The sequence below is a fragment of the Dendrobates tinctorius genome, unplaced genomic scaffold (assembly GCF_039654945.1).
Source record: "Dendrobates tinctorius isolate UK_male_01 unplaced genomic scaffold, ASM3965494v1 ptg000388l, whole genome shotgun sequence".
Classification (NCBI taxonomy): Eukaryota; Metazoa; Chordata; class Amphibia; order Anura; family Dendrobatidae; genus Dendrobates; species Dendrobates tinctorius.
In genome coordinates this window covers 3,315,164-3,339,041 of record NW_027362054.1, presented here as the reverse complement: position 1 = coordinate 3,339,041, position 23,878 = coordinate 3,315,164, and the positions used below count along the sequence as shown (strand labels likewise).

The 23,878-nt window shown below is 44.4% G+C and overlaps 1 protein-coding gene across 5 annotated transcripts in view; it reads left to right on the top strand.

Annotated features, from left to right (window-relative positions):
- KMT2D (lysine methyltransferase 2D) overlaps positions 1–23,878 on the top strand; it is a 305,115-nt gene that overhangs the window by 229,886 nt on the left and 51,351 nt on the right. For all 5 annotated transcript variants that reach the window (XM_073563406.1, XM_073563409.1, XM_073563408.1 and 2 more), the window contains exons 34-38: positions 407–530; positions 3,273–3,360; positions 5,289–5,355; positions 10,294–10,526; positions 13,112–19,243. In XM_073563406.1, coding sequence (XP_073419507.1) covers positions 407–530; positions 3,273–3,360; positions 5,289–5,355; positions 10,294–10,526; positions 13,112–19,243 — 6,644 coding nt within the window. The remainder of the gene's footprint in view (positions 1–406; positions 531–3,272; positions 3,361–5,288; positions 5,356–10,293; positions 10,527–13,111; positions 19,244–23,878) is intronic.

Below are 23,878 nucleotides of genomic sequence, written 5' to 3'. Positions count from 1 at the left end.
GGGGGGGCTTGTCGTTCCGCGTTTGGTTAAAATAAGGTCGATTTTATTCTTCGGGTCAGTATGATTACAGTGATACCACATTTGTATTGTTTGTTTTGGCGCTTTTAAAAAATAAAATATTTGCATTATTCTGAGAGCTATAACCTTTTTTTTTTTTCCGCTGATGGAACTTGTTTTTTTTTTCTGGACAAGATATTTTCAGCGGTACCATGTTTATTTATAGCCCGTCTTTTTTATTGCGTTTTATTTCACTTTTTGTTCGGCGGTCCTGCGTCAATAAGTCCCAGGGCACGGGGACATATTACTTCCAATGTCAGAAAACGGTTATTGTAAAAATGGTGTACAGTTCAGTTAAATAGTAATTATTGTTTTTTTTTTTGTTTTTTTTTTTTATATATAATTACAGATCTTGACAAGTTTGCTCCAGAGGACATTATTGATCCAATTGCCAAGGCAAAAATGGTTGCTTTAAAGGGAATAAAAAAGGTGATGGCACAAGGTAGCATTGGTGTCACTCCTGGCATTAACAGGTATGTAGCAATTTTCATTTTTTTTTAACCGCTTCCCGACCGCCCATAGTAGATAAACGTTGGCGCTTGCTGAGCTTTGTGCAGCGCCGACGGTTATCTACTGTCGGCGGTTTTGTGCCCCCCGGGACCCCCACATACCTTATAACGCGGGGATCCCGGTGCACAATGCATGCTGGGACCCCCGACGTCATCGAGACCTGATTGGTTCAGGTCCTGATGACGTCAGCGTCACAGCAGCCAATGAGAGTGCTCGCTGGGAAAGCTGCTTGTTTCCTGGCGATCTCACTCATTGTAACGCGACTTCTCCTCTGATCTCACACTGACAGATGATCAGAGGTGAAGCAGCGTTACTGTGTGACTAGATCGCTGCCTGGCACAGCTGTGCCAGGCAGCGATCTTGTCACACAGTAACGCTGCTTCTCCTCTGATCATCTGTCAGTGTGAGATCAGAGGAGAAGTCGCGTTACTATGTGCCAGGCAGCGATCTTGTCACATAGTAATGCTGCTTCTCCTCTGATCATCTGTCAGTGTGAGATCAGAGGAGAAGTGGCATTACTATGAGTCAGATCGCAAGGCAGCGATCTTGTCACAAAAAGAAAAAAAAAAAGCAGGCTAGGGCTGGGATTAGGGTTATGGGTGTGTTGGTGTTAGGTTTGTGGTTAGGGTTAGGGGTGTGTTGGGGTTAGGGTTGGAATTAGAATTCGGGGTTTCCACTGTTTAGGTACATCAGGGGCTCTGTAAACGCAACATGACACCCGCAGACCATTCCATCAAAGTCTGCATTCCAGAACGTCACTACTTCCCTTCTGAGCCCCACCGTGTGCCCAAACAGTAGTTTTCTTCCACATATGGGGTACCACTGTACTCAGGACAAATTGGACAACAACTTTTGGGGTCCAATTTCTCCTGTTACCCTTGTGAAAATAAAAAATTGGGGGCTAAAAGATCATTTTGTGGAAAAAAAAAATGATTTTTTATTTTCATGGCTCTACGTTATAAACTTCTGTGAAGCACTTGGGGGTTCAAAGTGTTCACGACACATCTAGATAAGTTCTTTAAGGGGTCTAGTTTCCAAAGCGGGGTCACTTGTGGGGGGTTTCCACTGTTTGGGTACATCAGGGGCTCTCCAAGTGCGACATGGCATCCGATCTCAATTCCAGTGAATTCTGCATTGAAAAAGTCAAACGGCACTCATTCCGTTCTGAGCTCTGCCATGTGCTCAAACGGTGGTTTAGCCCCACATACGGGGTATCGGCGTATTCGGGAGAAATTGCACAAAAAATTTTGTTGTTCATTTTCTCTCTTTACACTTGTGAAAATAAAAAAAAAATGGTTCTGAAGTAAAATGTTTGTGATAAAAAGTTAAATGTTTATTTTTTCCTTACACATTCCATTCATTCATGTGAAGCACCTGAAGGGTTAATAAATTTCTTGAATGTGGTTTTGAGTACACTGAGAGGTGCAGTTTTTAGAATGGTGTCACTTTTGGGTATTTTCTGTCATATTGACCCCCCAAACTCACTTCAAATGTGAGGTGGTCCCTAAAAAAAATGGTGCTGTAAATTTTGTTGTAAAAATGAGAAATCCGCTGGTCAACTTTTAACCCTTATAACTTCCTAAAAAAAAAAAAAAAAAAAATGTTTCCAAAATTGTGCAGATGTGAAGTAAACATGTGGGAAATGTTATTTATTAACTATTTTGTGCGATATCACTCTCTGATTTAAGGGCATAGAAATTAAAAGTTTGAAAATTGCAAAATTTTCTAAATTTTTGCCAAATTTCAATTTTTTTAACAAATAAGCGCAGTTCATAGCTAAGAAATTTTACCACCATCATGAAGTACAATATGTCACGAGAAAACAATGTCAGAATCAGCAGGATCCGTTGAAGCATTCTAGAGTTATGACCTCATAAAGTGACACTGGTCAGAATTGAAAAAATTGGCCCGGTCACGAAGGCAAAAACAGGCTCGGGTGCGAAGGGGTTAAATGTAAATAGTAATTGTATTTGAAAATCCCCTGTGATGTATGCCACAAGTAACTGAGGGCTGTATGCACAACACAGTATTTGAAGTACAAATGCATAAAATGTAAATGTATTATATTTAAAAAAAAATTTGAGGGGTTGTCAATTTTTTTTTTCCGTTGTTAAAATTGGAATGTGCTTTAAAATCAAGCAATTTTGAAATTTACTTAAGTTTTAAAAATCTGCTCCATTTTCAATAACAGTGGTACTTTTACATTTTCTAGTGTACAGCTCTGCAGCCAGAAAGTGACCGGTTACCTAGGTCAGGAGCTCGTGCCGCCAGCAAGCTCTATGCTTTAGATTGCTCTTGCTCCGTTCTGATGCTGGAGTTATACAACCAGTCTCCTTCTCCCTGCGTCTCTCCCTTGCTGTAGAGACAAATCTGCCTCTGCCAGCAGAAAGCCCAAATCAGATCAGTGGCACGACCATGCCGCTGCTCCAAGCTGTCGCATTTCTGTTGTGCACCGCCTTTCTTGCATGTCAGTGATGCCCTCAGAAGGGGAGGAAGCTCTTTACGATGTCCTGATATCTGTTCTTATACAGCAGAATCGCCAAGTCATTGGCCACGACTGATGCTGTTATAGGCATTTATTCAAATGTTTGTATTTAGCATTATCATACAGTGCAAAACAGTGTGTAGGTGGCGTGATGAGAGCAGAATTATAGGCCGGACATTTACAGAAATTTTCTCTAATACTGGCATGTCTTTCTATTTAGGCAACAGGTATCTCTCCTTGCCCAAAGGCTTGGAGTACCAGGAGCCACTGATTCTACCACCCAAGGTCCAGGTACTGCAAATGCTCAAGTAAGTTTTAGTGTAGAATTACCCATATATTATGTGTAACTTTGCCAGTGTTCATGACAATATAAAGGTGTAAGGTGATGTCTACTTTTAATAACGTGGTCCGCAAAATGTGTGAAGTACACAAACTTGTTATTTTATCTTATACTCTCACTCCCTGACTCCAGTGCTGATTCCTGCTGCTGTTGTAGTCCCAGTGTTGACGTCACATCAGCAACACCCTTCATCCCTCCAGCTTGTCACTGAGCTTAGTGCTTCTGCAGAGGATGACAGCATGCGCTGTGACGCTACTGCTCTGTGCTCATGCAAAGGTTTATTTACAGCACATGGCGCTAAGCTCGGTGCAAGAGCCACGGAACATTGATTGGCTGGCCAGAGTAGTAATGTCACAGCTCGAGGCTGTCACTATGATCTGCGGCTCTCGCACTTGGCGTCACATGCTGTAAACCTTTCCATGAGCACAGAGTTTGGTGAGTGGTTGTAGCAGTGACTCGCACTATTGACATGATGTCACCGCTCTAGTTCCCACACAGTGATACAGAGAGGGTGAGAATCTAAGTTTATTTTATGTACGTTATACACTTTATGTACATGGCTTACAATGACTGGCTAATCACTTAGCCTAATAGTTTTATGTGCACACGTTGCGGAATTCCCATGATAACTTCCATGGGAATTCCATTCCGTGGGAAAATCGCATTTTAAATTCCCGTGATTTTCACGTGGAAAAACTAGTGATTTGCAAGCGTAGTAGCTTGCAGAATGCTAGCGTTTTCCAAGCGATCTATAGCATCGCTTGGAGAACTGATTGAATGGTTGGTCACACTCGTCAAACATAGTGTTTGATGAGTGTGACCAACTTTTTACTATTGAGGCTGCCTATGCGGCATCAGTAGTAAAAAGATCTAATGTTAAAAATAATTAAAAAAAATAAAAAATCGGGTCATATTCACCTTCCGGCGTCCCGCGCAGCCTTCCCGGGCCTCAGCGATGCTCCCGTTCCCTGTAATGCCTTGCGAGACCTTTGATGACGTTGCTGTCTCGCGATGGTGTAGCGATCTCGCGAGGAATAGGGACCGCTACAGTATCGCGAGACCGCGACATCATCATCAAAGGTCTCGCAAGGCATTACTGGGAAACGAGAGCATCGCTGAGGCCCGGGAAGGCTGCGCGGGACGCCGGAAAGTGAAGGATATGGTACCCACAGCCAGGAGGAGTATCTCCTCTCCTCCACCCCCTGGGTACCATCCGCAAATGTTCTGCTTACTTTTCACATGGTGGGCACAGCCACATGCAGAAAGTAAGCAGAACAATGCATTCCTATGTGGGCGGAATCCCCGCGATTCCGCAAAATTAATGAGCATGCTGCGTATTCCGCGATGCGATTCCGCCGCGGGAAAATCCGCTCCATTAGCACAGCATTGCGGAATCCCATAGGAATGCATGAGATGCTGGGTTTTTTGCATTTTCGCGGCAAAAACGCGCGTTAAAAACCACGATGTGTGAACGCAGCCTTACTCTAAGTTTTACCTAATATCAATAGTACAAATGAAAATAAGACCCTGTTATCTCACCAAATAAATCTGCCTTTTTTTTTTTTCTTCTGGATTGATCTGAGTCCTTGGGTAAATTCTGCATTCAGTGGGAGACAAATGATCCCACTGCTGAGCTAGAAGATGACAGTTGCAGTTCTCTATAGAACGTTATGAGCACCAACTGTCTGTCTCAGTAATGGGGAATAACTGTACTCACTAAACACTGATTTTAGTTGTGAGTTAAGAGAACAAGTGATCTGTCCAGGAGGAGACACAGATTTCTCTAGTAAGATATATTACAAAGTTTCTTATTCTCATATCTATAATTGATTTCTGAAAAAATAAAACGACTACTACTCTTCTGTCTTTTAATATTTGTGATTTTTCATCTTTTAGGAAAGAACGCCTCTTGATCCCACTCAGCCTCGACCCAATCCCCCTGCATTTGTCCAGGGAGTGATCAGTATGTATTGATTTTCATTTAGTTGGTTCTTTATTGTTAGAAAACTGTTTCAGGCTTTGATCAGAATGTTTTTGTGCCAGTTACATCCGCAGCTTGGTGCCCTCTTCTGCACTGAAACTGGAAGCTGCCTGCCATAGAAATATATAAGCAGCGAGTGCTGCGATGTTTTTCTGTTTAATTTTTTTTCATTTCCCAACATGGAAATATTGAAGGAGATATGAACTAAATCGGTTATGCATGTGTCTGCAATAAGATCACATTTGCTATTGCAGTCATTCAAAATATATCGCTCCCGGATACCGGCGAAGGACTGTCTTACTGTGCATATTATTTCAAAGAAACACTTATCTGAGCATTGGACAAAAAATGAATTCAAACGGCCTGTTTGTGGCCAGTCGACTAAAGCGGTCATCGTTTTGCTTGATGAAAGCTTGTTCTGGTTGAAATTGTACATTTTACTCAACTTTAGTTTAATTTGTTTGCGTGGCCTTACAGCCAAAACAGATTTCTAGGAAAGTGTTTCTTTAGAAATGGCCAAAATTCCTGCTATAACATCTCTGGTTTGTCAGTGAACTTGGTAGTAAAACATATGCTCTATGTAGTTGGTTAAGTGGTCCTTACATATAAATTGTAGACTCTATCATCAGTCTGTCAAGGGGCTAGCCTCAGTCTGGTGAATTTTCAAAGTAACACTCAGTACCAGTGGCCAAGAGGGTCCATAATGCTCCCCTAAAGGACACGACTTTTTAGCAAAAGTAGGGTGTGAACGAACTTCTGGGTTGTGGGATCCCAACTTGCCAAGCCGTAGCCCGCTTCCCTGTGAAACAGAGCTGCCGCATACTTTAACCCCTTTATGACCAGCTTTTTTCGTTTTCCGCTCCCCTTCTTTCCAGAGTCATAACTTTTTTTATATTTCCGTCAATATGGCCATGTGAGGACTTATTTTATGAGGAACGAGTTGTAATTTTGAACGGCATCATTGTTTTTACCATGTCGTGTACTCGAAAACAGGAAGAAAATTCCAAGTGCGGTGAAATTGCAAAAAAAAAAAAAAAGTGCAATCCCAGACTTGTTTTTTGTTTGGCTTTTTTGCTAGGTTCACTAAATGTTAGAACTGACCTGCCATTATGATTCTCCGGGTCATTACTAGTTCATAGACACCAAACATGTGTAGGTTCCATTTTATCTAAGTGGTGAAAAAAAAATTTCAAAATTTGCAAAAAAAAATAATTTGCGCCATTTTCCGATACCTGTAGCGTCTCCATTTTTCATGATCTCGGGTTGGGTAATGGCTTATTTTTTTGCGCGCCAAGCTGACTTTTTTAATGATAGCACGTTTGTGTAGATATGTTCTTTTGACCCTCCGTTATTGCATTTTAACGCAATGTCGCGGCAACCAAAAAAATGTAATTCTAGCATTTCAATTTTTTTCTCGCTACGCCATTTAGCGATCAGGTTAATCATTTTTTTTATTGATCGGGCGATTCTGAAGGCGGCGATACCAAATATGTGTATGTGTGATTTTTTTTCTTTATTTTATTTTGAATGGGGCGAAAGGGGGGATGATTTTAAATTTTTAGATATATTTTTTTTATATATATTTTTAAAACTCTTTCTTTAAGTTTTGGCATGCTTCAATAACCTCCATGGGAGTCTAGAAGCTGCCACAAGTTTATCTGCTCTGCTACTTAGAAGCAGGATCGGCGTCCGCACCCGGCGTACCCAGGCAAGTGCCAGGGCCCTGGCGAGACGGAGGGGCCCACTCGGCACCTGAATAAGTTGTGTTTTTGTTTGTTTTATTTATAAGTCCGGGGTCGGTCCCTCCGCCCTCCCCTCTCCGCCCAACATCATACTGACCACCATCTCTTTTCCTGTGAGAGCGCACGGTCCACATGTTACCGCTCATTAAGGTAATGAATATGGACGCCATTCCTCTCCCATAGGCGTGGCGCCCATATTCATGACCTTAATGAGAGGTACCAACTGACTGCGCGCTCTCACAGGAAAAAGTTACCGGCGCCTGGACTCAGGTGAGCGGCGTTGAGAATGAGCTGCGGGGTCGGGGGGAGAATGAGAGGGGGGGGGCCTGGGGGGAGAATGAGCCCAGCCCCGGGGGGAGAAGAGCCCATTATTCTCTATGGGGTATTATATGGGACCCATTATCCAGTTTGGAGCATTATATGGGGCCCATTATCCAGTATGGAGCATTATATGGGGCCCATTATCCTGTATGGAGCATTATATGGGGCCTGTTATCCTGTATGGAGCATTATATGGGGCCCTTTATCCTGTATGGAGCATTATATGGGGCCCATTATCCTGTATGGAGCATTATATGGGGAATATTATCCTGTTTGGAGCATTATATGGGGCATATTATCCTGTTTGAAACATTATATGGGGCCCATTATCCTGTAAGGAGCATTATATGGGGCCCATTATCCAGTATGGAGCATTATATTGGGCTCATTATCCAGTATGGAGCAATATATAGGGCCCATTATCCTGTTTGGAGCATTATATGGGGCCCATTATCCTGTATGGAGCATTATATGGGGCCCATTATCCAGTATGGAGCATTATATGGGGCCCATTATCCAGTATGGAGCATTATATTGGGTCTATTATTCTGTATGGAGCATTATATTGGGCCCGTTATTCTGTATGGAGCATTATATGGTTTACATTATTCTGTATGGAGCATTATATGAGGCCCATTTTCTGTATGGAGCATTGTATGGGGCCCATTATTCTGTATAGAGCATTATATGATGACCCTTTTTCAGCATTATATGGTTTACATTATTCTGTATGGAGCATTGGGGCTCATTATTCTGTATGAAGCAATATTTTGAGCTCATATTGTATGGAGCATTATATGAGGCCCATTATTCTGTATGAAGCAATATTTGGGGCTCATTATATTGTATGGAGCATTATGAGGCCCATTATTCTGTATGAAGCAATATTTGGGGCTCATTATTTTGTATGGAGCATTATGAGGCTCATTATTCTGTATGAAGCAATATGTGGTGCCCAATAAACTGTATGGAAGACTGTGATGCCCAGAATACTGTATGGAGTTCTATACTGTCCGGTCTTAAATGAAAACTTTTGAATCCCCACTAGGGCACGCACTGTGCTCTGCGAGGATTTGCTGGTTTCTGAGCTATTGTAGAATTTACAATAGATATCACTCATGTAATGTAAGAAGTAAGTGATATCTTTGGCATTGTACTATACCTATATTTCTTTGCCGTATCTGTGCATCATGAATTGTGGTACGTGTTAAAGGGGCCCACTGAGACGCTTTCGCCTGGGGCCCACAAAAACCTGGAGCCGGCCCTGCTTAGAAGCTATCTGAGAATCACCTCTGTGGCAGAATTACTGCATTGCTATGAGCGCCGACCACAGGGTGGCGCTCATAGCAATCCAGCATCAACAACCATAGTGGTCTCAAGGAGACCTCTGGATGTTATGCTGATTGACCGATGACCCCCGATCACGTGACAGGGATCAGCTTTAAATGCCACTGTGAAGAGTTTGACCGCAGCATTTAACTAGTTAAAAGACGCATGTGGATTGCGATTCCACCCGCCCTATTTCGGGCACATGTCAGCTGTTTAAAACGTGACGGGGTCACCGTTGGGCAGATTTCCGTCCTGATCGCCGGAAGAGTGAGTTAAATGCCTGTTGTGAGTTCATTTTCTGGTCTACCAGTTGTGAGTTCTCCTTCCAGGCTCCCTCTGGTGGTAACAGGAGGTAGTGAGGCTGATTTACTCTGTAGAGATCTGCCACCTGATAATGAGGATGACAATTGGACCTCAGGAATCTCAGATTGGATTTAAAACAGCCGACGCCCTACTCTGGTGCTGGTGATTCCTTCTGCTTGTCAGGTCTTGGTTCTCAGCTCTGTTCCAGTCAGCTCAAGCTAAGTTTTTCTGCTAATGTTCACACTTGATTTTGTTCTATTCAGTTTTTTATGTGGTCACCCAGCCCCGGCTGGGGCTGTGGTGAATTTCCACTCTTATTTATCTGTATTTGCCAATTTGCTTTTTGTCCCTTATTAGATTGGCCTCTTTTTGCTCTGTCTCAGAATATTTCAGAGTGCTGATATAGTGGGAGAAGTCTAGTGACTTCAGGGTTAATTTTGTTATCAGAAGTGTTGGACATTATTTTGTAGGGTTTTGGGCAGATTGCAGACAGTGTCTTTCCTTTCCTTTCTAGTTAGTTTGGGCCCCATCGTTTGCTCAGCCTATTTTTCTGCCTGTGTTTGTGTTTTCATCTTGTTTCACCGTCAATACATGTGTGGGGGCTGTCTATTCCTTTGGGGTCTGCTCTGGGGCAGTTAGTTTTCCCCTTTTCTTGCTTTAGGCTTATTTAGTCCTCCGGCCGTGACGAGGCATCTAGGTTCATCGTAGGTACGCTCCACGGCTGCTGCTAGTTGTGTGGTTAGGATCAGGGATCTGCAATCTGCATAGTTACCAACCTCTCTGGTTTTTCTGGGGCTTGGCTTGTTTAGGTTTTTTTCTCCTCGGTGACCCATTCATAACAATGCCGCTGTTAGAGTGTGACAGCGGCATTTAACGGATTAATAGCCGCAGGTGGATCACTGCTATTACGGGCACATGTCAGCTGTTCAAAACTACCTCCCTACACCCAGCAGTGATTGAGAAAGCAGAGACTGTAATAATTCATCTCTGCCTTCTCTATGTTGAGCTCAACTGTGTCTCACCGCCAACTCTTCGCTTCCTCAGCTGAATCTGCTTTACTATGCAGTGATGTTTTAGAACATCTCTGCAGATAACAATGCTTACCGCCCAGACTTTAAATGGCTTTTGGAGATCCAGAAGTATTTTAGGATTTTTCAGCATCGTGTTAGTGATCTATGGTTTATGACTTTTAGGACTACTTACACTGTTTATTGCAATCTCGCAGATGAAGCAGACCAGCGTCAATATGAAGAATGGCTTTTCCACACACAACAGCTATTACAAATGCAACTGAAAGTATTGGAAGAGCAAATTGGGGTGCATCGGAAGTCCCGCAAAGCTCTGTGTGCGAAACAAAGAACAGCCAAGAAAGCGGGGCGAGAGTTCCCAGAGGCAGATGCGGAAAAGTTAAAACTGGTCACTGAACAGCAAAGCAAGATCCAGAAGCAGCTGGATCAGGTGTGGATTAAACTGAATAAATACCCAAACTCCCGATACTCTACTGAAAAGTTTAAAGAGGTTGTCCACTATGTTAACATTGATGACCTATCCTTGGGATAAGTCATCAATGTCTGATCGGTCGTGAACCGACACTCCCGTCCCGTCGATCAATTGTTATCGGAATCGGCTGGCCGGAAATACCTATGTAGCTGCTCTGTCTCCTGATAGTGACCACGGCTTGGTACTACACCCGCCTCCAATTCAATAGGAGGCGGATGTGTAGTACCCTGCAGCGTCCACTATCCGAAAACGGCCAGCTCCACAAGTTGGTATTTCCAGCCGACGCAGATGCCGGGTGTTGGACCCTGACCATTCGGACATTGATGACCTATCCTGTGGATAGGTCATCAATTCTAAAGTAGTGGACAACCTCTTTACATAGTTGTAACTTCCCGTTATGTAATCCAGACATGCTTAACCCCTTAGTGACAGAGCCAGTTTTGACCTGAATGACTAAGCCATTTTTTACAATTCTGACCTCTACTGTCACTTTGAGGTTATAGCTCTGGAATGCTTCAATGGATTCCACTGATTCTGAGATTTTTTTGTGACTTACTGTGCTTCATTAGTGCAATAAAAAACAGTCACAGGAGTGCTAGAAACGACCAGGACAAGGAGTTTTTTTCTTTAACCAGAACGCATTTTGACATGATACGTAGAATTACACACAATATAAAAGAAACATGTAGAAATAGTGAAACAATAAAAGCATATAAAAACCTATAAAAAATGTTTAAAAAGAGGATAAAACCAAATATGATCAAATAAATGATAAAATAATAGAAATAAAAAACTAGAAATAGGAGATAAAATATGTGATCAAATAAATGGTTTTATCCTCTTTTTATACATTCTTTTTATAGGTTTTTATATGCTTTTAACAAAAGTTTATGCTCCCATTGTTTCACTTTATTTATACACGTTTTTTTTTATATTGTGTGTAATCCTACGTATCATGTGACCTGTTTTGTTGTACTCTGCTTAAATACCCCTTCCTGTCTGTTGTTGTTAAGCTTCCACCTGATGAAGACGGGGTACCGTCGAAACGCGTTGTGGTTAAAGAAAAAAAAATCCTTGTCCTGGTCTTTTCTAGTGCTCCTGTGACTGTTTTTTTATTGCACCACTGCCCTTATCCTCCTTTGAAGGTATACTGCTGGAGCTGTGGTAAGACCCGACTTTACCCAATCATCTCATCTCTCAGGCTGCTTTCCCAGTTCTCCCCTGTGACCGCTATTTTTGGCTCTCATACTGTACTTCATGTTAGTGGTAAAATTTCTTCGATATGACTTGCATTTGTTTATGAAATAAAATGGAAATTTTTAAAAACAATTTTTAAAATTTTGCAATTTATAAATTTTTTAATTTTTGTGCCCTTAAATCAGAGTGGTGTCACACAAAATAGTTATTAAATAACATTTCTGACATGTCGACTTTGCATCAGCACAATTTTGAAAACTTATAATTTTTTTTGTTAGGAAGTTATAAGGGTTAACTGTTGACCAACGATTTGAAAACCAATTTTTTTTTTCATTTATTTTTTAAGGACCACCTCACATTTGAAGTTTGGGGAGTCAAAGGACAGAAAATGCCCAAAAGTGACACCATTCTAAAAACTGCATCCCTCAAAGTTCTCAAAAGCACATTCAGGAAGTTTATTAACCCTTCAGGTGCTTTACGAGAATTAAAGCAATATGGAATGAAAATATTAACATTTTACATTTTTCAGAAAACCTTTACTTTAGACCCAAACTTTTTTATTTTCACAAGGGTAACGGGAGAAATTAAACCACAGAATTTGTTGTGCAATTTCTCCGATACTGTTTGGGCGCAAACAGTTTTACCTCACTGAGGGGGAGACAAAGTAGGGTTTGATTTATTATTATTATTATTATTATTATTATTATTATTATTATTATTATTATTATTATTCACTGTGATAGACCCTATTACAGTGATCAAAATGAACCAATAGGAAAAATCTATTGTTGCCGGGTATCGGCTGGCAGATCTCGGCGGGCGCACTGCACATGCGCCTGCCATTTTCATCCAGGAAGAAGACACCTAGTGCCTGAGGGTCCAGGGATGATGGAGGTACTGGGGGGGCTTGGGGGACCCCATTTATCTCTACTCTTGTATGTTAGATCATATCAGAGAGAGAGAAATGAATGGGAAATTAAACTTTTTTTTTTTTGCGATCGCGGTTATTCAATGGAAAAATGGCGATCACAAGACTAGGGACGGTGAAAACTGACCCAAATCATGTTCTCCGGGGTCTCGGCTACCCCTGAAAGCCGAGACCCCGGGGATTTTCTGACGCTGGGGGCGCTGTACCCTTATTTCTCAGCGCCTTTAAAAACCAGCACTGAGTAATAAGGCCCCTTAACTGTCGCCGTTAAAAGGCGTATCGGCGGTCGTTAAGGGGTTAAAACATTAGTTGTGTAAGTGAATGAGCCCACTGCATAATTGTACTGTATTGCCTTCTCACCTTTGCAGAGAATTTGTTATTTCTTTCTCTTAAGTTAATTTCACCTTTTTACTTTCAGGTTCGTAAGCAGCAGAAGGAGCATACAAACCTAATGACAGAGTATAGAAACAAACAGCAGCAACAACAACAAAACTGTGGTGTTCTTCCTGTTAGTCCCAACCAAAACTCAAGAGTGTTAACCAAAGCTCCAGGTTCAATTGTTGGTGGGCACGGTATACAGCCACCTTCATCTTTGCAACATAACCAGCTTGTCACACAAGCTGGAAATCTACGTGGTCTGCAGCCAGGTTTAGCCATGCAAACGCAGCATGGTGCTACATATGTCAAGTCAATACCCCAGCAGCATCAAGCTCAGGGAAATAATACAGTCATTCCTGGAACCTCAGGTGGTTTTTATTCAACACCTCAGTCTCTGCAGGGCCTTACTGCTGAGCAGCGGATGATTCAGCAGCAGAGGCTGCAGTTGGCACAGAAGCAGCAGCAGCAACAACATCAGAATTTCCCGCTTTCTCCTCAGAGCAACTTATCTCAAGCAATGTTGGCCAAGCAGCACGGGTTGATTGGAAACTCGCACGGATTGGTGGTACAGCAATCTTCCTCCCAAGTTCCTCAGACTGTCATGGGTCACCCTCAGTCATCTGTATTACAACATCACACGGCCCAACAAAGACATATTTTAATTGGACAGCAGCAGAGAGTTTTGGGACAGTCGCCAATGGCACAACAAAATGTTGTGGGGCCTCACCTTGTTTTGTCACAACCTCAGCAAAACCTGATTGGCATGACACATATCCAACAGCAGCCAGTGTTAAGTCAAGGAGGAGGCACATTAGGGCAACAAACCTTAACTGGACAAGCTCAGTCTGTAACTTTAAACTTACCTGGTCATCCTCAAAATCTTCATACTCCCCAAAACATGAACACGAAGGATGCCAACTTGAGTGACAGCTCACTGCTTCATGACAGCACCGAAACAAAAGGACAGCAACTTGTTGTTCAACAGGCAAACAGCAGCCCTGGCACACAAGAAACTAGCGATCAGTCAACTCGAGAGCCGCGAAGTCATAATTCCGTTGGCCCAATGAATCAAGAAACGGATATGCAACCACCTTTAACAGCAGAGGACGGCCAGAAGTTAAATCAGTCTTCTGATCAAGAACATGTGCTGTATGACTCATGCAGTCCATTGCAACAATCCGTAAGACAGCAGCATAGTATTTTGTCTCCCCAACAGCCAAATGTGCAAGGTCTTGGGACACAGCTAAGGCCAGATCAGGTGCAAAACTCTGTTCAAAATCCTCAAGAAAACCCACACATTTCTGCTGCAGTATCCCAGCAATCAAATTTAGTTCAGGTACAGAGAATTGTAGGCCAAAGTCCAGTACAGACGCAGGGAAATGAACAGGCCAAAGATAATTTGAAGCAGCACCTACCCAATACGTTAGGTCAACAAAGACCAACGCTAAGTGGGCAACAGACTCCATACGCTTCTAATCTGATGACATTACAAAATACTCAGCTCATGGCTCATATACGAGCTCAGATTCAGGGAATTATTGCAAAGAATCCACAATTGCGTCATTTAACGCCACAACAGCAGCAGCAATTACAGGCAATTCTTATTCAGAGACACCAACAAGCCCAGACCCAAGCTCTTAGACAGACTGCAAGTCAGGATCCACTACCGTCTGCACATTCCAATTCTACAATTCCAAATGGAACCTCTGGAAGTCTGCCGCCCTCAGGGGGTGCTTTCCCATTACGCCAGGTAGGAACAGAGCAAGTACAGTCAAATTTCGGTGAAGAAAAGTCTTCTGTTACGACACAAAAAGTTACTCCAGAAACCACTAGTGACATGCCTCAAGCTGCTGAACTTGAGCAGTTAAAATCTTCAGTGGCAAGGTATAATTCTAATCAACATCAGGACAATTCTTCAGGCCAGCAATCTCAGACTACTGCAGGCCTAAGACTAATGTCACATCAGCCTCCACCTCAGTATAGATTGCCTCAGCAAGTGCCATCATCTCACCAAAACGCTTCGCAGTTTCAAATACAGCAGCAACAGCAAACCCAACATCAGCTGCCTCAGCAAAATCAGCAGCTACAGTTGCAGCAAACTCCACAAGGTCAGCTGGTCCAAGTGCAACAGGTACAGCCACAGCAGATTCCACAAGTACAGCAAGTTCAACATCAATTGCAACAGCCCCTTCAAAGTCAACAGCAGCTGCAGCAAATGCAACAGTCTAAGCCACAAGTACATCAGTTGTCTCAGCCTCAGCTAGTACAGCATCAAATACAGCAGGCACCGCAGCAGCTTCAGCAAGTGCAGCAGCAACAATTGCATGTGACTCAGCAGCAACAACATCAAACCCAAATGACGCAAGTGCAACAACATCAGTTACAAACACAGCCATTGCAACAGCAGCAAGTCCAGGTTCTACAGCAAACTCCACAACAGTTGAACTTAGCTCAACAGCAGCAATTGACTCAGCAGTTGCAGCACATACAGCAACAACTTCAGCAGTTACAGCAAACTCGGCAGCAACTTCAACAGTTACAGCAGTCTCCTCAACAGCAGCAGCAATTGCAACAAGTACAGCAGCAACTGCAGCAAACCCAACAGCAACTACAACAGTTACAGCAACAGCTACAGCAAATTCAACAGTTGCAACAAATACAAGTGCCACAAACTCAGCAGCAGCAACAAATTAGTCAGTTGGCACAGCAGCAGCTTCAACAAATGCAACAAGCTCAACAGAAACAGCAGCTCCAACAATTACAACAGACACAGCAGTCCCAACTCCAACAGTTACAACAATCCCAAATGCAACAGCAGCAGACTCGGCAGCAACAGCTCCAGCAATTGCAGCAGACTCAGCAGCAGCAGTTCCAACAGTTGCAGCAGACCCAGCAGCAGCTCCAACAGTTGCAGCAGACTCAACAGCAGCAACTTCAGCTGGAGCAGCAGGCTCAACAGCAACAGCTCCAGCAGTTGCAGCAAACTCAGCTCCAACAGCTGCAACAGACTCAGCAGCAGATCCAGCAGCTGCAGCAGACACAGCAACAACTTCAGCAATTGCAGCAAACTCAGCAGCAGTTACAACAGACACCGCAGCAACTCCAACATTTACAGAAGTTACAGCAATCGCCTCAGCAGTTGCAGCAAACCCAACAGCAGCTTCAGTTGCAACAAAATCCGCATCAAGCACAGCAGCATCTTCAAGTGCAGCAAACACAGCAACTCCAGAATCAACAGCTTCAGAAGTTGCAGCAGTCTCAACAGTTTACACAAATACAGCAGACTCAGCAATTGCAACAGACTCAGCAACAGCATCAACAGTTGCAGAATGCCCAACAGCAGCAGGTGCAACTCCAACAGCAAGTAAATCAACTGCCACAAACACAACAGCTGCAACTTCTACAGCAAGCAAAGCAACAGCAGCAGCTCCAACTTCTGCAAGTGCAGCAACAGCTCCAGCACTTGCAACAAAAACAGCAGCTGCAGACAGTTAAGCAAACACAGCCGACACTAGAGACCCAACAAATACAGCAACAGATACATCAAATACAGCAACAGTTACAGCAAACACAACAGCAGCAGCAACAGTTACAGCAAACACAGCAGCAGCAGTTACAACAGTTACAGCAAGCACAACAGCAAACACAGCAGCAGCAACAGTTGCAGCAAACACAGCAGCAGCAACAGTTGCAGCAAACACAGCAGCAACAACAGTTGCAGCAAACACAGCAGCAGCAACAGTTGCAGCAAACACAGCAGCAGCAAACACAGCAGCAGCAACAGTTGCAGCAAACACAGCAGCAGCAACAGTTGCAGCAAACACAGCAGCAGCAACAGTTGCAGCAAACACAGCAGCAGCAACAGTTGCAGCAAACACAGCAGCAGCAACAGTTGCAGCAAACACAGCAGCAGCAACAGTTGCAGCAAACACAGCAGCAGCAGCAACAGTTGCAGCAGACACAGCAGCAGCAACAGTTGCAGCAGACACCGCAGCAGCAACAGTTGCAGCAGACACAGCAGCAGTTGCAGCAGACACAGCAAACACAACAGTTGCAGCAAACACAACAGCAGCTGCAGCAGCTACAGCAAACGCAGCATCTGCAGCAACAGCAGCTACAGCAAACGCAGCAACAGCAGCTACAACAAATGCAACAGCAAACGCAGCAACAGCAGCTACAACAAATGCAACAGCAAACGCAGCAACAGCAAACGCAGCAACAGCAGCTACAACAAACGCAGCAGCTACAGCAAACACAACAGCAGCTGCAAACGCAGCAGCAGCAGCTACAGCAAACGCAGCAACAGCAACTACAGCAAACGCAACAGTTACCGCATCAGCAGATGCAACAGTTATTACAAACCCAACACCAGATTTTGCAGCAAACACAGTTAACGCCGCAGCAGGTTAAACAATCACAGGCGCCACACTCGCAGCAGGCTGTGTCTCAAGTACAGCAGCATTTACAGATTGGTCAAGCAAGAGTTCAGCAATCGCCAAAAGTGGAAAATTTAAATCAACAAAATGAAATGCACCAGAGTGAGTCGACATCGCTTATACATCCTCAAATACCACAGACACCAGAACAGGAGAAGCAGGAATCTCCACAGCCTGAAAATCCAGACACAAGCCAACCTATTGATCAAGCACAGGATTCAAAAGAGACTGAAATGGTGAGCCAACAAAAGGAGCATAGTCTGATGCAACATATACAACCGACTGAGCAGCAGGAGACACAGCAGGTACAGCTGCAACAGGGACAACAGTCATTATCCTCATTTCCAGTGATGCCACAGCAGGGGCCAGCTCATCAACATCTGCAGCAAAATCAACCGTCGCAGCAGGTTAATTTGTCTCATCTGCAGCAGAGTTCCCAATCTGCGCAGCAAGGTCATCAGCCACAAGCCCTGCCAAATCAAACATCTCAAGCCTTACAGCAGTGTCAGCAACAGCAGATGCAGCCTCAAAACAAAAATAAAGTGCAGATGCAACTTCAGTTGCAAAATATGCAAGTAGCACAGCAAATCCTAAGCCAACAAATGCCCACACAAAATTCACAATTGATTCCGCAGATGGCACATCAGCATAACCAAATACAGCAAATACAATTGAAACAAATACATCAGAAACAAGCTGGGCAGATACAGCTTCACCAAACCCATCTGCAGACTGTCACACAACAGTATTGCGAAACAAAATCTCAGTTGCAACAAAATTTAGTTCCAATGCCACAAGTGCAACATAATTTACAACAGCAGCCACCTCCGGTTCAGCCACAGCAGTTAAAGCCGAGTCCAATGCAGCATCATAAGCAGCTTCAGCCTCATCAGATTCAACAAGTGCAGCACATTCTGCAATTAAAACAACAAATGCTCAATCAACCACCCCAGAAACAGCTCCATTTACAGCAGCAGCTTCAGATGCATATACAGCAGTTGCGCCAGCAACAAGCACAGATGCAGCTAGAGTCTTTACGGGAACCAAAGAAAGAGCCTCCTGAAACCTCGACTGCATGTTCTGCGCCAGCCCCAGAAACAGAAAGTCAGAACAGATCCCCCAGTGAGCAAGGAAATGCTGCAGAATCTTGTGCAGATCAAGTAGCGGATCAATCTGCCCATCACAGTTTGGTTCAAAAATCTACAGAAAAGTCTGATTTACCTGCAACTACTACAGTTGAATTTACACAGGGTGAGAAAACGGCTGAAGTTAATACTTCCTCTCATATTACAGCTGGAGAGCCAATATCCCTTGTAAAGGAATCAAAAGAGATTGGAGATGTTGATAGCAAGTCTTGCCCCAGTGAAATGGCAGAACCTTCCTCCAAGGAGGAGGGCATGGAAATAGACCAGACTGTTCAAGAAAACAAAACTGGTCCTGTTGACCCTCTTGATAATCCTGAAGGGCTTCAGATGACCAAACCTCCTGAAAAGTCTGTGGAAGAGAGTCTAACTAGCAGTGAGAACATTAAAAGTGAGTCAAATAGTGAGCCACAAAATATTGCAGCCAAAGGAGAAGCTAGTCATCTCCTCCTGCAAAAACTGCTGCGCGCAAAGACTGTCCAGTTAGCATCTCAGCGCTCTTCAGACGGCATCCATGCCGACATAAATGGTCATATTGACAATAAGTTGACTGTTCTGGAGCAGAAGCTACAAACTGCACCATGTGTTAAGGAGGTGTGTTACTCTTTATACTCTTTATTTTTAACAGTATTTTAATGCATGTCTCAAACTCTCATTTAATTAAACATTTTGTGCACAGATGTGGTCCAAACCACTTCAGAGTGGTTATATGTCACTCACCTTTGCTTTCCCTTTGTATAACTGTTGGGGTTTTTACTCCTTTCTAGAAGTAAAGCTCCGATATGAAATCTCTAGTTCTTATTGTTCACGTTAAGGGCTTACTTATAAAGCATACAGGCCACATAGCTAAAAATTGAGTGCTCAGAAAGAAAATAGTATAAATAACATATGAGGAAAACCTTTGGCACAAAATGGAAGTATGATTTTCAAATTTCTGTATTTATTAGACTGTCCCATAACAGACAGAATACATGCCAACGTTTCTGCCCTTCTGGCATTTATCAAGGTTATCTATCCTTGTGCTCATCGGTGTATGGAGGATGCCTATGAGAATGGCATGTCAAAGTCATTTTGATGCTTTATGTGCAGATAAAATATTGTTTATAGCAGCAACATTTTATGAATATTTTAAAATTGTTTTTTTTCTTGTTTTTTTTTTTAAAAAGAGCAGCATGTCAATTTTTTCATTTTTTTTCCCTTACGAGACAAAAGCGGCTTAACATAAAAAAAGCCTCAAAAACATGCTTAATTTCATGCAAATATTAAAAAAAAAGTGTCAATCGCTACTTGTAAACATGCCTTAAGCTTCTACTTTACGTCCATGACTCCATCTTTGGTTCCGTCTGCATTCTCAAAAAATGTTTGCAACTTTGGACCTTGTTTGACCTTTACTCTGGTGGTATATGTATTTTTACCCTGAAACAATAGCTATTAAGTCATGGATGGAAATCAAAATCCTATGGTGAATACCGCTTTCGGGATCTTGCTCTGGCAAGAATACAAAAGTCGTAGCTCCTAGTTGTCCAGATGTTAATAATAATCCAGACAAGTCATATATGTTTTGTTGTCCTTTCACGTTTCCTCAACCTAGAAACACGCTGTTAGACTAGAACACCATAATGTGTATTCACACATCCATGCTATCGGTCCGAGGATGGACGGTGAATCACAGACTAGGCACAGGTCGTCCTATATGCCTCAGAGGCTGTCCGGTTCAGGTCAGGAGACCAGCGACCTGTCCATGACTCCCTGTCCATCCTCGGACCATCAGCATGGACGTGTGAATGTGCATTACAGCTAAATCATACAACACCCTGACCTCTAAATTAGGAAAAGCTAGCCGATCAGAAGCTTTTTTGAGTATCCAGCAATGACTCTGGACTGCAGGAAATCTCTGTGCAAACAAAGGTTTTAACGGCAGATTACATTAATAATTTCCTACCTCCTTTTCATGGCTGCATATAGCCCTATAAAAATTGTTTTTCTCCTACGCCTCATTGGGGGACACAGACAGTGGGTGTTATGCTGCTTGCCACTAGGAGGACACTTGGTAAACCAGAAAAAAAGTTAACTCCTTCCCTGCAGTATACATCCTCTCACTGGATGAGATTTCTCCAGTTCTTGCTTAGTGTCTGTAGGAGGCACTTGGGTCTGGTTTCAGACCACACCGCGTTTATTTTATTTTTGAATTTTCTGTAAATTTTTATTTTTTAATTAACGGAGTGAAGGGGGTGACTGTTCCTTTCTACAGCCCGCTCTCCCCCGAACCAACAGGCAAGCACGCGGAGTATACCTCCCCGTACACTTTCCTGCGATGAACGGGGCTGATTCCTCTGACGATGATTCCTTATGGTGGACGGATATGAGGGCAAGCGCAGCATGGAGACCGGCTGAGGACCTTACCTACAGCGCTCCCGAATGACCTGAATCAGCCCCATAGCTCTCCATCCCCCAACCTATAGGGTGGATCGATTGAGCATACCCCTTTAAGAACTCCAGCTCTGCTACATCCGCCCAGGAGGATAAGACCTGCATGGATGGCCCGGACAGCGACGGCAGACTTGAGCACTGGAGTTAGAGGTATGGGGTCGGGTCCTGGTCCCCGGGAGAGGCGCTGACTTTGTCTCAGCAGCGGTGCTCCGGCGCCCCATCGCGCCCCCTCCCCGCCCTCGGCACTTACCGCGGGTAGGCCAAAAATTTAGTCCCCGAGTTTTCTGGCCTACTAGGCCGCAATTTGAAAAGCGCCACCCACGCTAGCGCCGTCGCCCCTCCTTGGCGCCTCTCGTCTCTTACGAGAGGCACAATCCTAGTCTCGAGGGCCATGAAATTTACCTCAGCCTGCTCTGGAAATAGGCTGTGAGGCACGCACTCTTCCGGATACCAGGTGACACCACAGGGCCACCGCTATTCCTCCTGGGGACACAGCACAGGACCCGGGGTAAGCTGCATCTGCCCTCAGAACAAAGCTTAACCCCTTCCCGACACATTCCCTACAGCTGCAGACCAGAATCTGCCGTTAACCTTTTCCGGAGCGCTATGTCTTAATCTAAGGAGGCTAAACGGGCTGCTAAGAAGCACACTGCTTTTTTACCGTGTACCACTTGCAAGACTGCCTTGCCCAGTGCCCAGACTAATCCGATATGCACGGACTGCGACCTGGCCTGCGCTCAAATGCCCCTTGCCGCCGCTGCTGCGGGGCTTCCTGCGTTTAGTCCCGCTGAGTGGGCTGTGTCCCTGTCACGGTCGGTCGAGTCACTGACCCAGGCCATAGACTCCCTCCGGGAAGCCTCTTTAAGTCAGAAAGCGTCTTTACCGCCCGAGCAGGGCTCTGGCGACGGCGGGGAACCGTTCACCAGCAGGGGCCGTACTCTCTCAAGGGATGGTCAGGCTAGAAAGTGGACTCATGACACGTCCCCTAGTCAAGCTTGCGCTTCAGCACTGGCGAGTTCTGTCTCTCCCTCTCCTATTCGCATCAAGCACGACTGAATTCGAATCTGACACGTCAGCCCTCAGAATCCCCCAACTGATCGAGTCGCTTGATTCTCTTATAGAATCAGTCAACAGGATTCTGGAGTTGGATGAGGAACATATTCCCGCTCCAGCACACGCTCTCTCATTTAAGAGGACCAAACGTGTACGCAGGTTATTTGACAGCCATCCGGAGTTTAAGGACATTGTCCAGAAACATAGGGAACGGCCACATAAGCGGTTCACAGGACAAAAGTCTACTGAGACTAAATACTCTTTTGCTCCAGACCTAATGAAGGATTGGTTACAGTCCCCTTCGGTGGACCCTCCTGTATCGCGTCTTGCTTCTAAAACACTCCTATCCGTCTCTGAAGGCTCCTCAGTCAGAAACCCCCTCCGATCGTCAAATTGACTAGCTTGCCCGCTCAGTTTTTGAAGCTTCAGGAGCGGCGCTTTTTCCATCCTTCGCGGTCACGAAGGCAATGGCCGCTTGGGCAGAAGTCTTAATTACTGCCTTCCAGGGTACCAATCTTCCTCCGGAGGCAACCAGGGTCGCCAGGCAGATAATTCACGCAGCAGACTTTGTAGTCAAACTGCCACTAATGTGATCTCCTTTAGAGCCCTATGGCTCCGCGACTGGCGGGCGGTTGCCACATCTAAAAGATAGTTGACTTCCCTGTCCTATCAGACTGGTTGTCTTTTTGGAGAGAAACTGGACCAGCTCATTTCTGATACTACCGGGGAAAAGAGTAAATTCCTTCCTCAACAAAAGGCTGTTCGGCCGTTTCGGAGCTAACAGCCAACACGTTTTCGACCTTTTCGCAACAATTCCGGTTGGTCCTCCACTACCTTCTCTTCCGGATCAAGTCGGACCCCGCGCAGAGACAGAGGCTCCCAGGTCTCATACAGACCTAACCGCTCTTGGAAGCCTAGGCCAAGGGCATCTGGATCTAGGGGAGCCAGACCCCATAGATCTTCTACACAATGACTTGTTGCGGTATCCGGCGGACACCGACAAAGTAGGCGGTCTTCTACTTTCCTTCAATCACACCTTGCTTGCGGTCGTCCACGACAAGTGGGTCAGGTAGCTGATGTCCTCCAGATACAAGATAGAATTTTCGTCCTCACCCCCCCAAGAAAAAGACAAGAGCCTTCCTTCGGGTTGTTCAGGCTCTACAAAGGGACGGAGTCGTCATTCCGGTCCCCCATCGCGAAAGGTTCAGGCTTTTTTATTTAAACCTTTTTGTGGTTCCAAAGAAGGACGGGACGATGCGGCCCATACTGGATCTCAAACTGTTAAATCAGTTTGTCAAGGTACGGCGATTCCGAATGGAATCTCTCCGATCAGTTGTCGCTTCCATGGAAAAAAGAGTTCCTAGCATCCATCGACATCAAGGACGCTTACCTTCACATTCCGATCTGCCCGTCCCACCAGCAGTTCCTACGTTTTGCAGTTCACGAGGAACACTTCCAGTTCGTTGCCTTGCCCTTCGGACTCTCCACCGCCCCCAGGGTCTTTACCAAGGTCATGGCAGCTGTCATGGCCATTCTCCACTCTCGGGAAGTAGTGATGTTACCGTAGCTGGATGACCTGCTCATCAAGGGTCTGTCCCTTCCAGCCTGCGCAAAATCCGTGGATATAACAGCAAATACACTTTCTCGCCTGGGCTGGAATATAAACTTCGAAAAGTCTTTACCAAAACCGGCCCAGCAGATTTCCTTTTTAGGAATGATCTTGGACACTTCCCGCGGGTTGGTCAT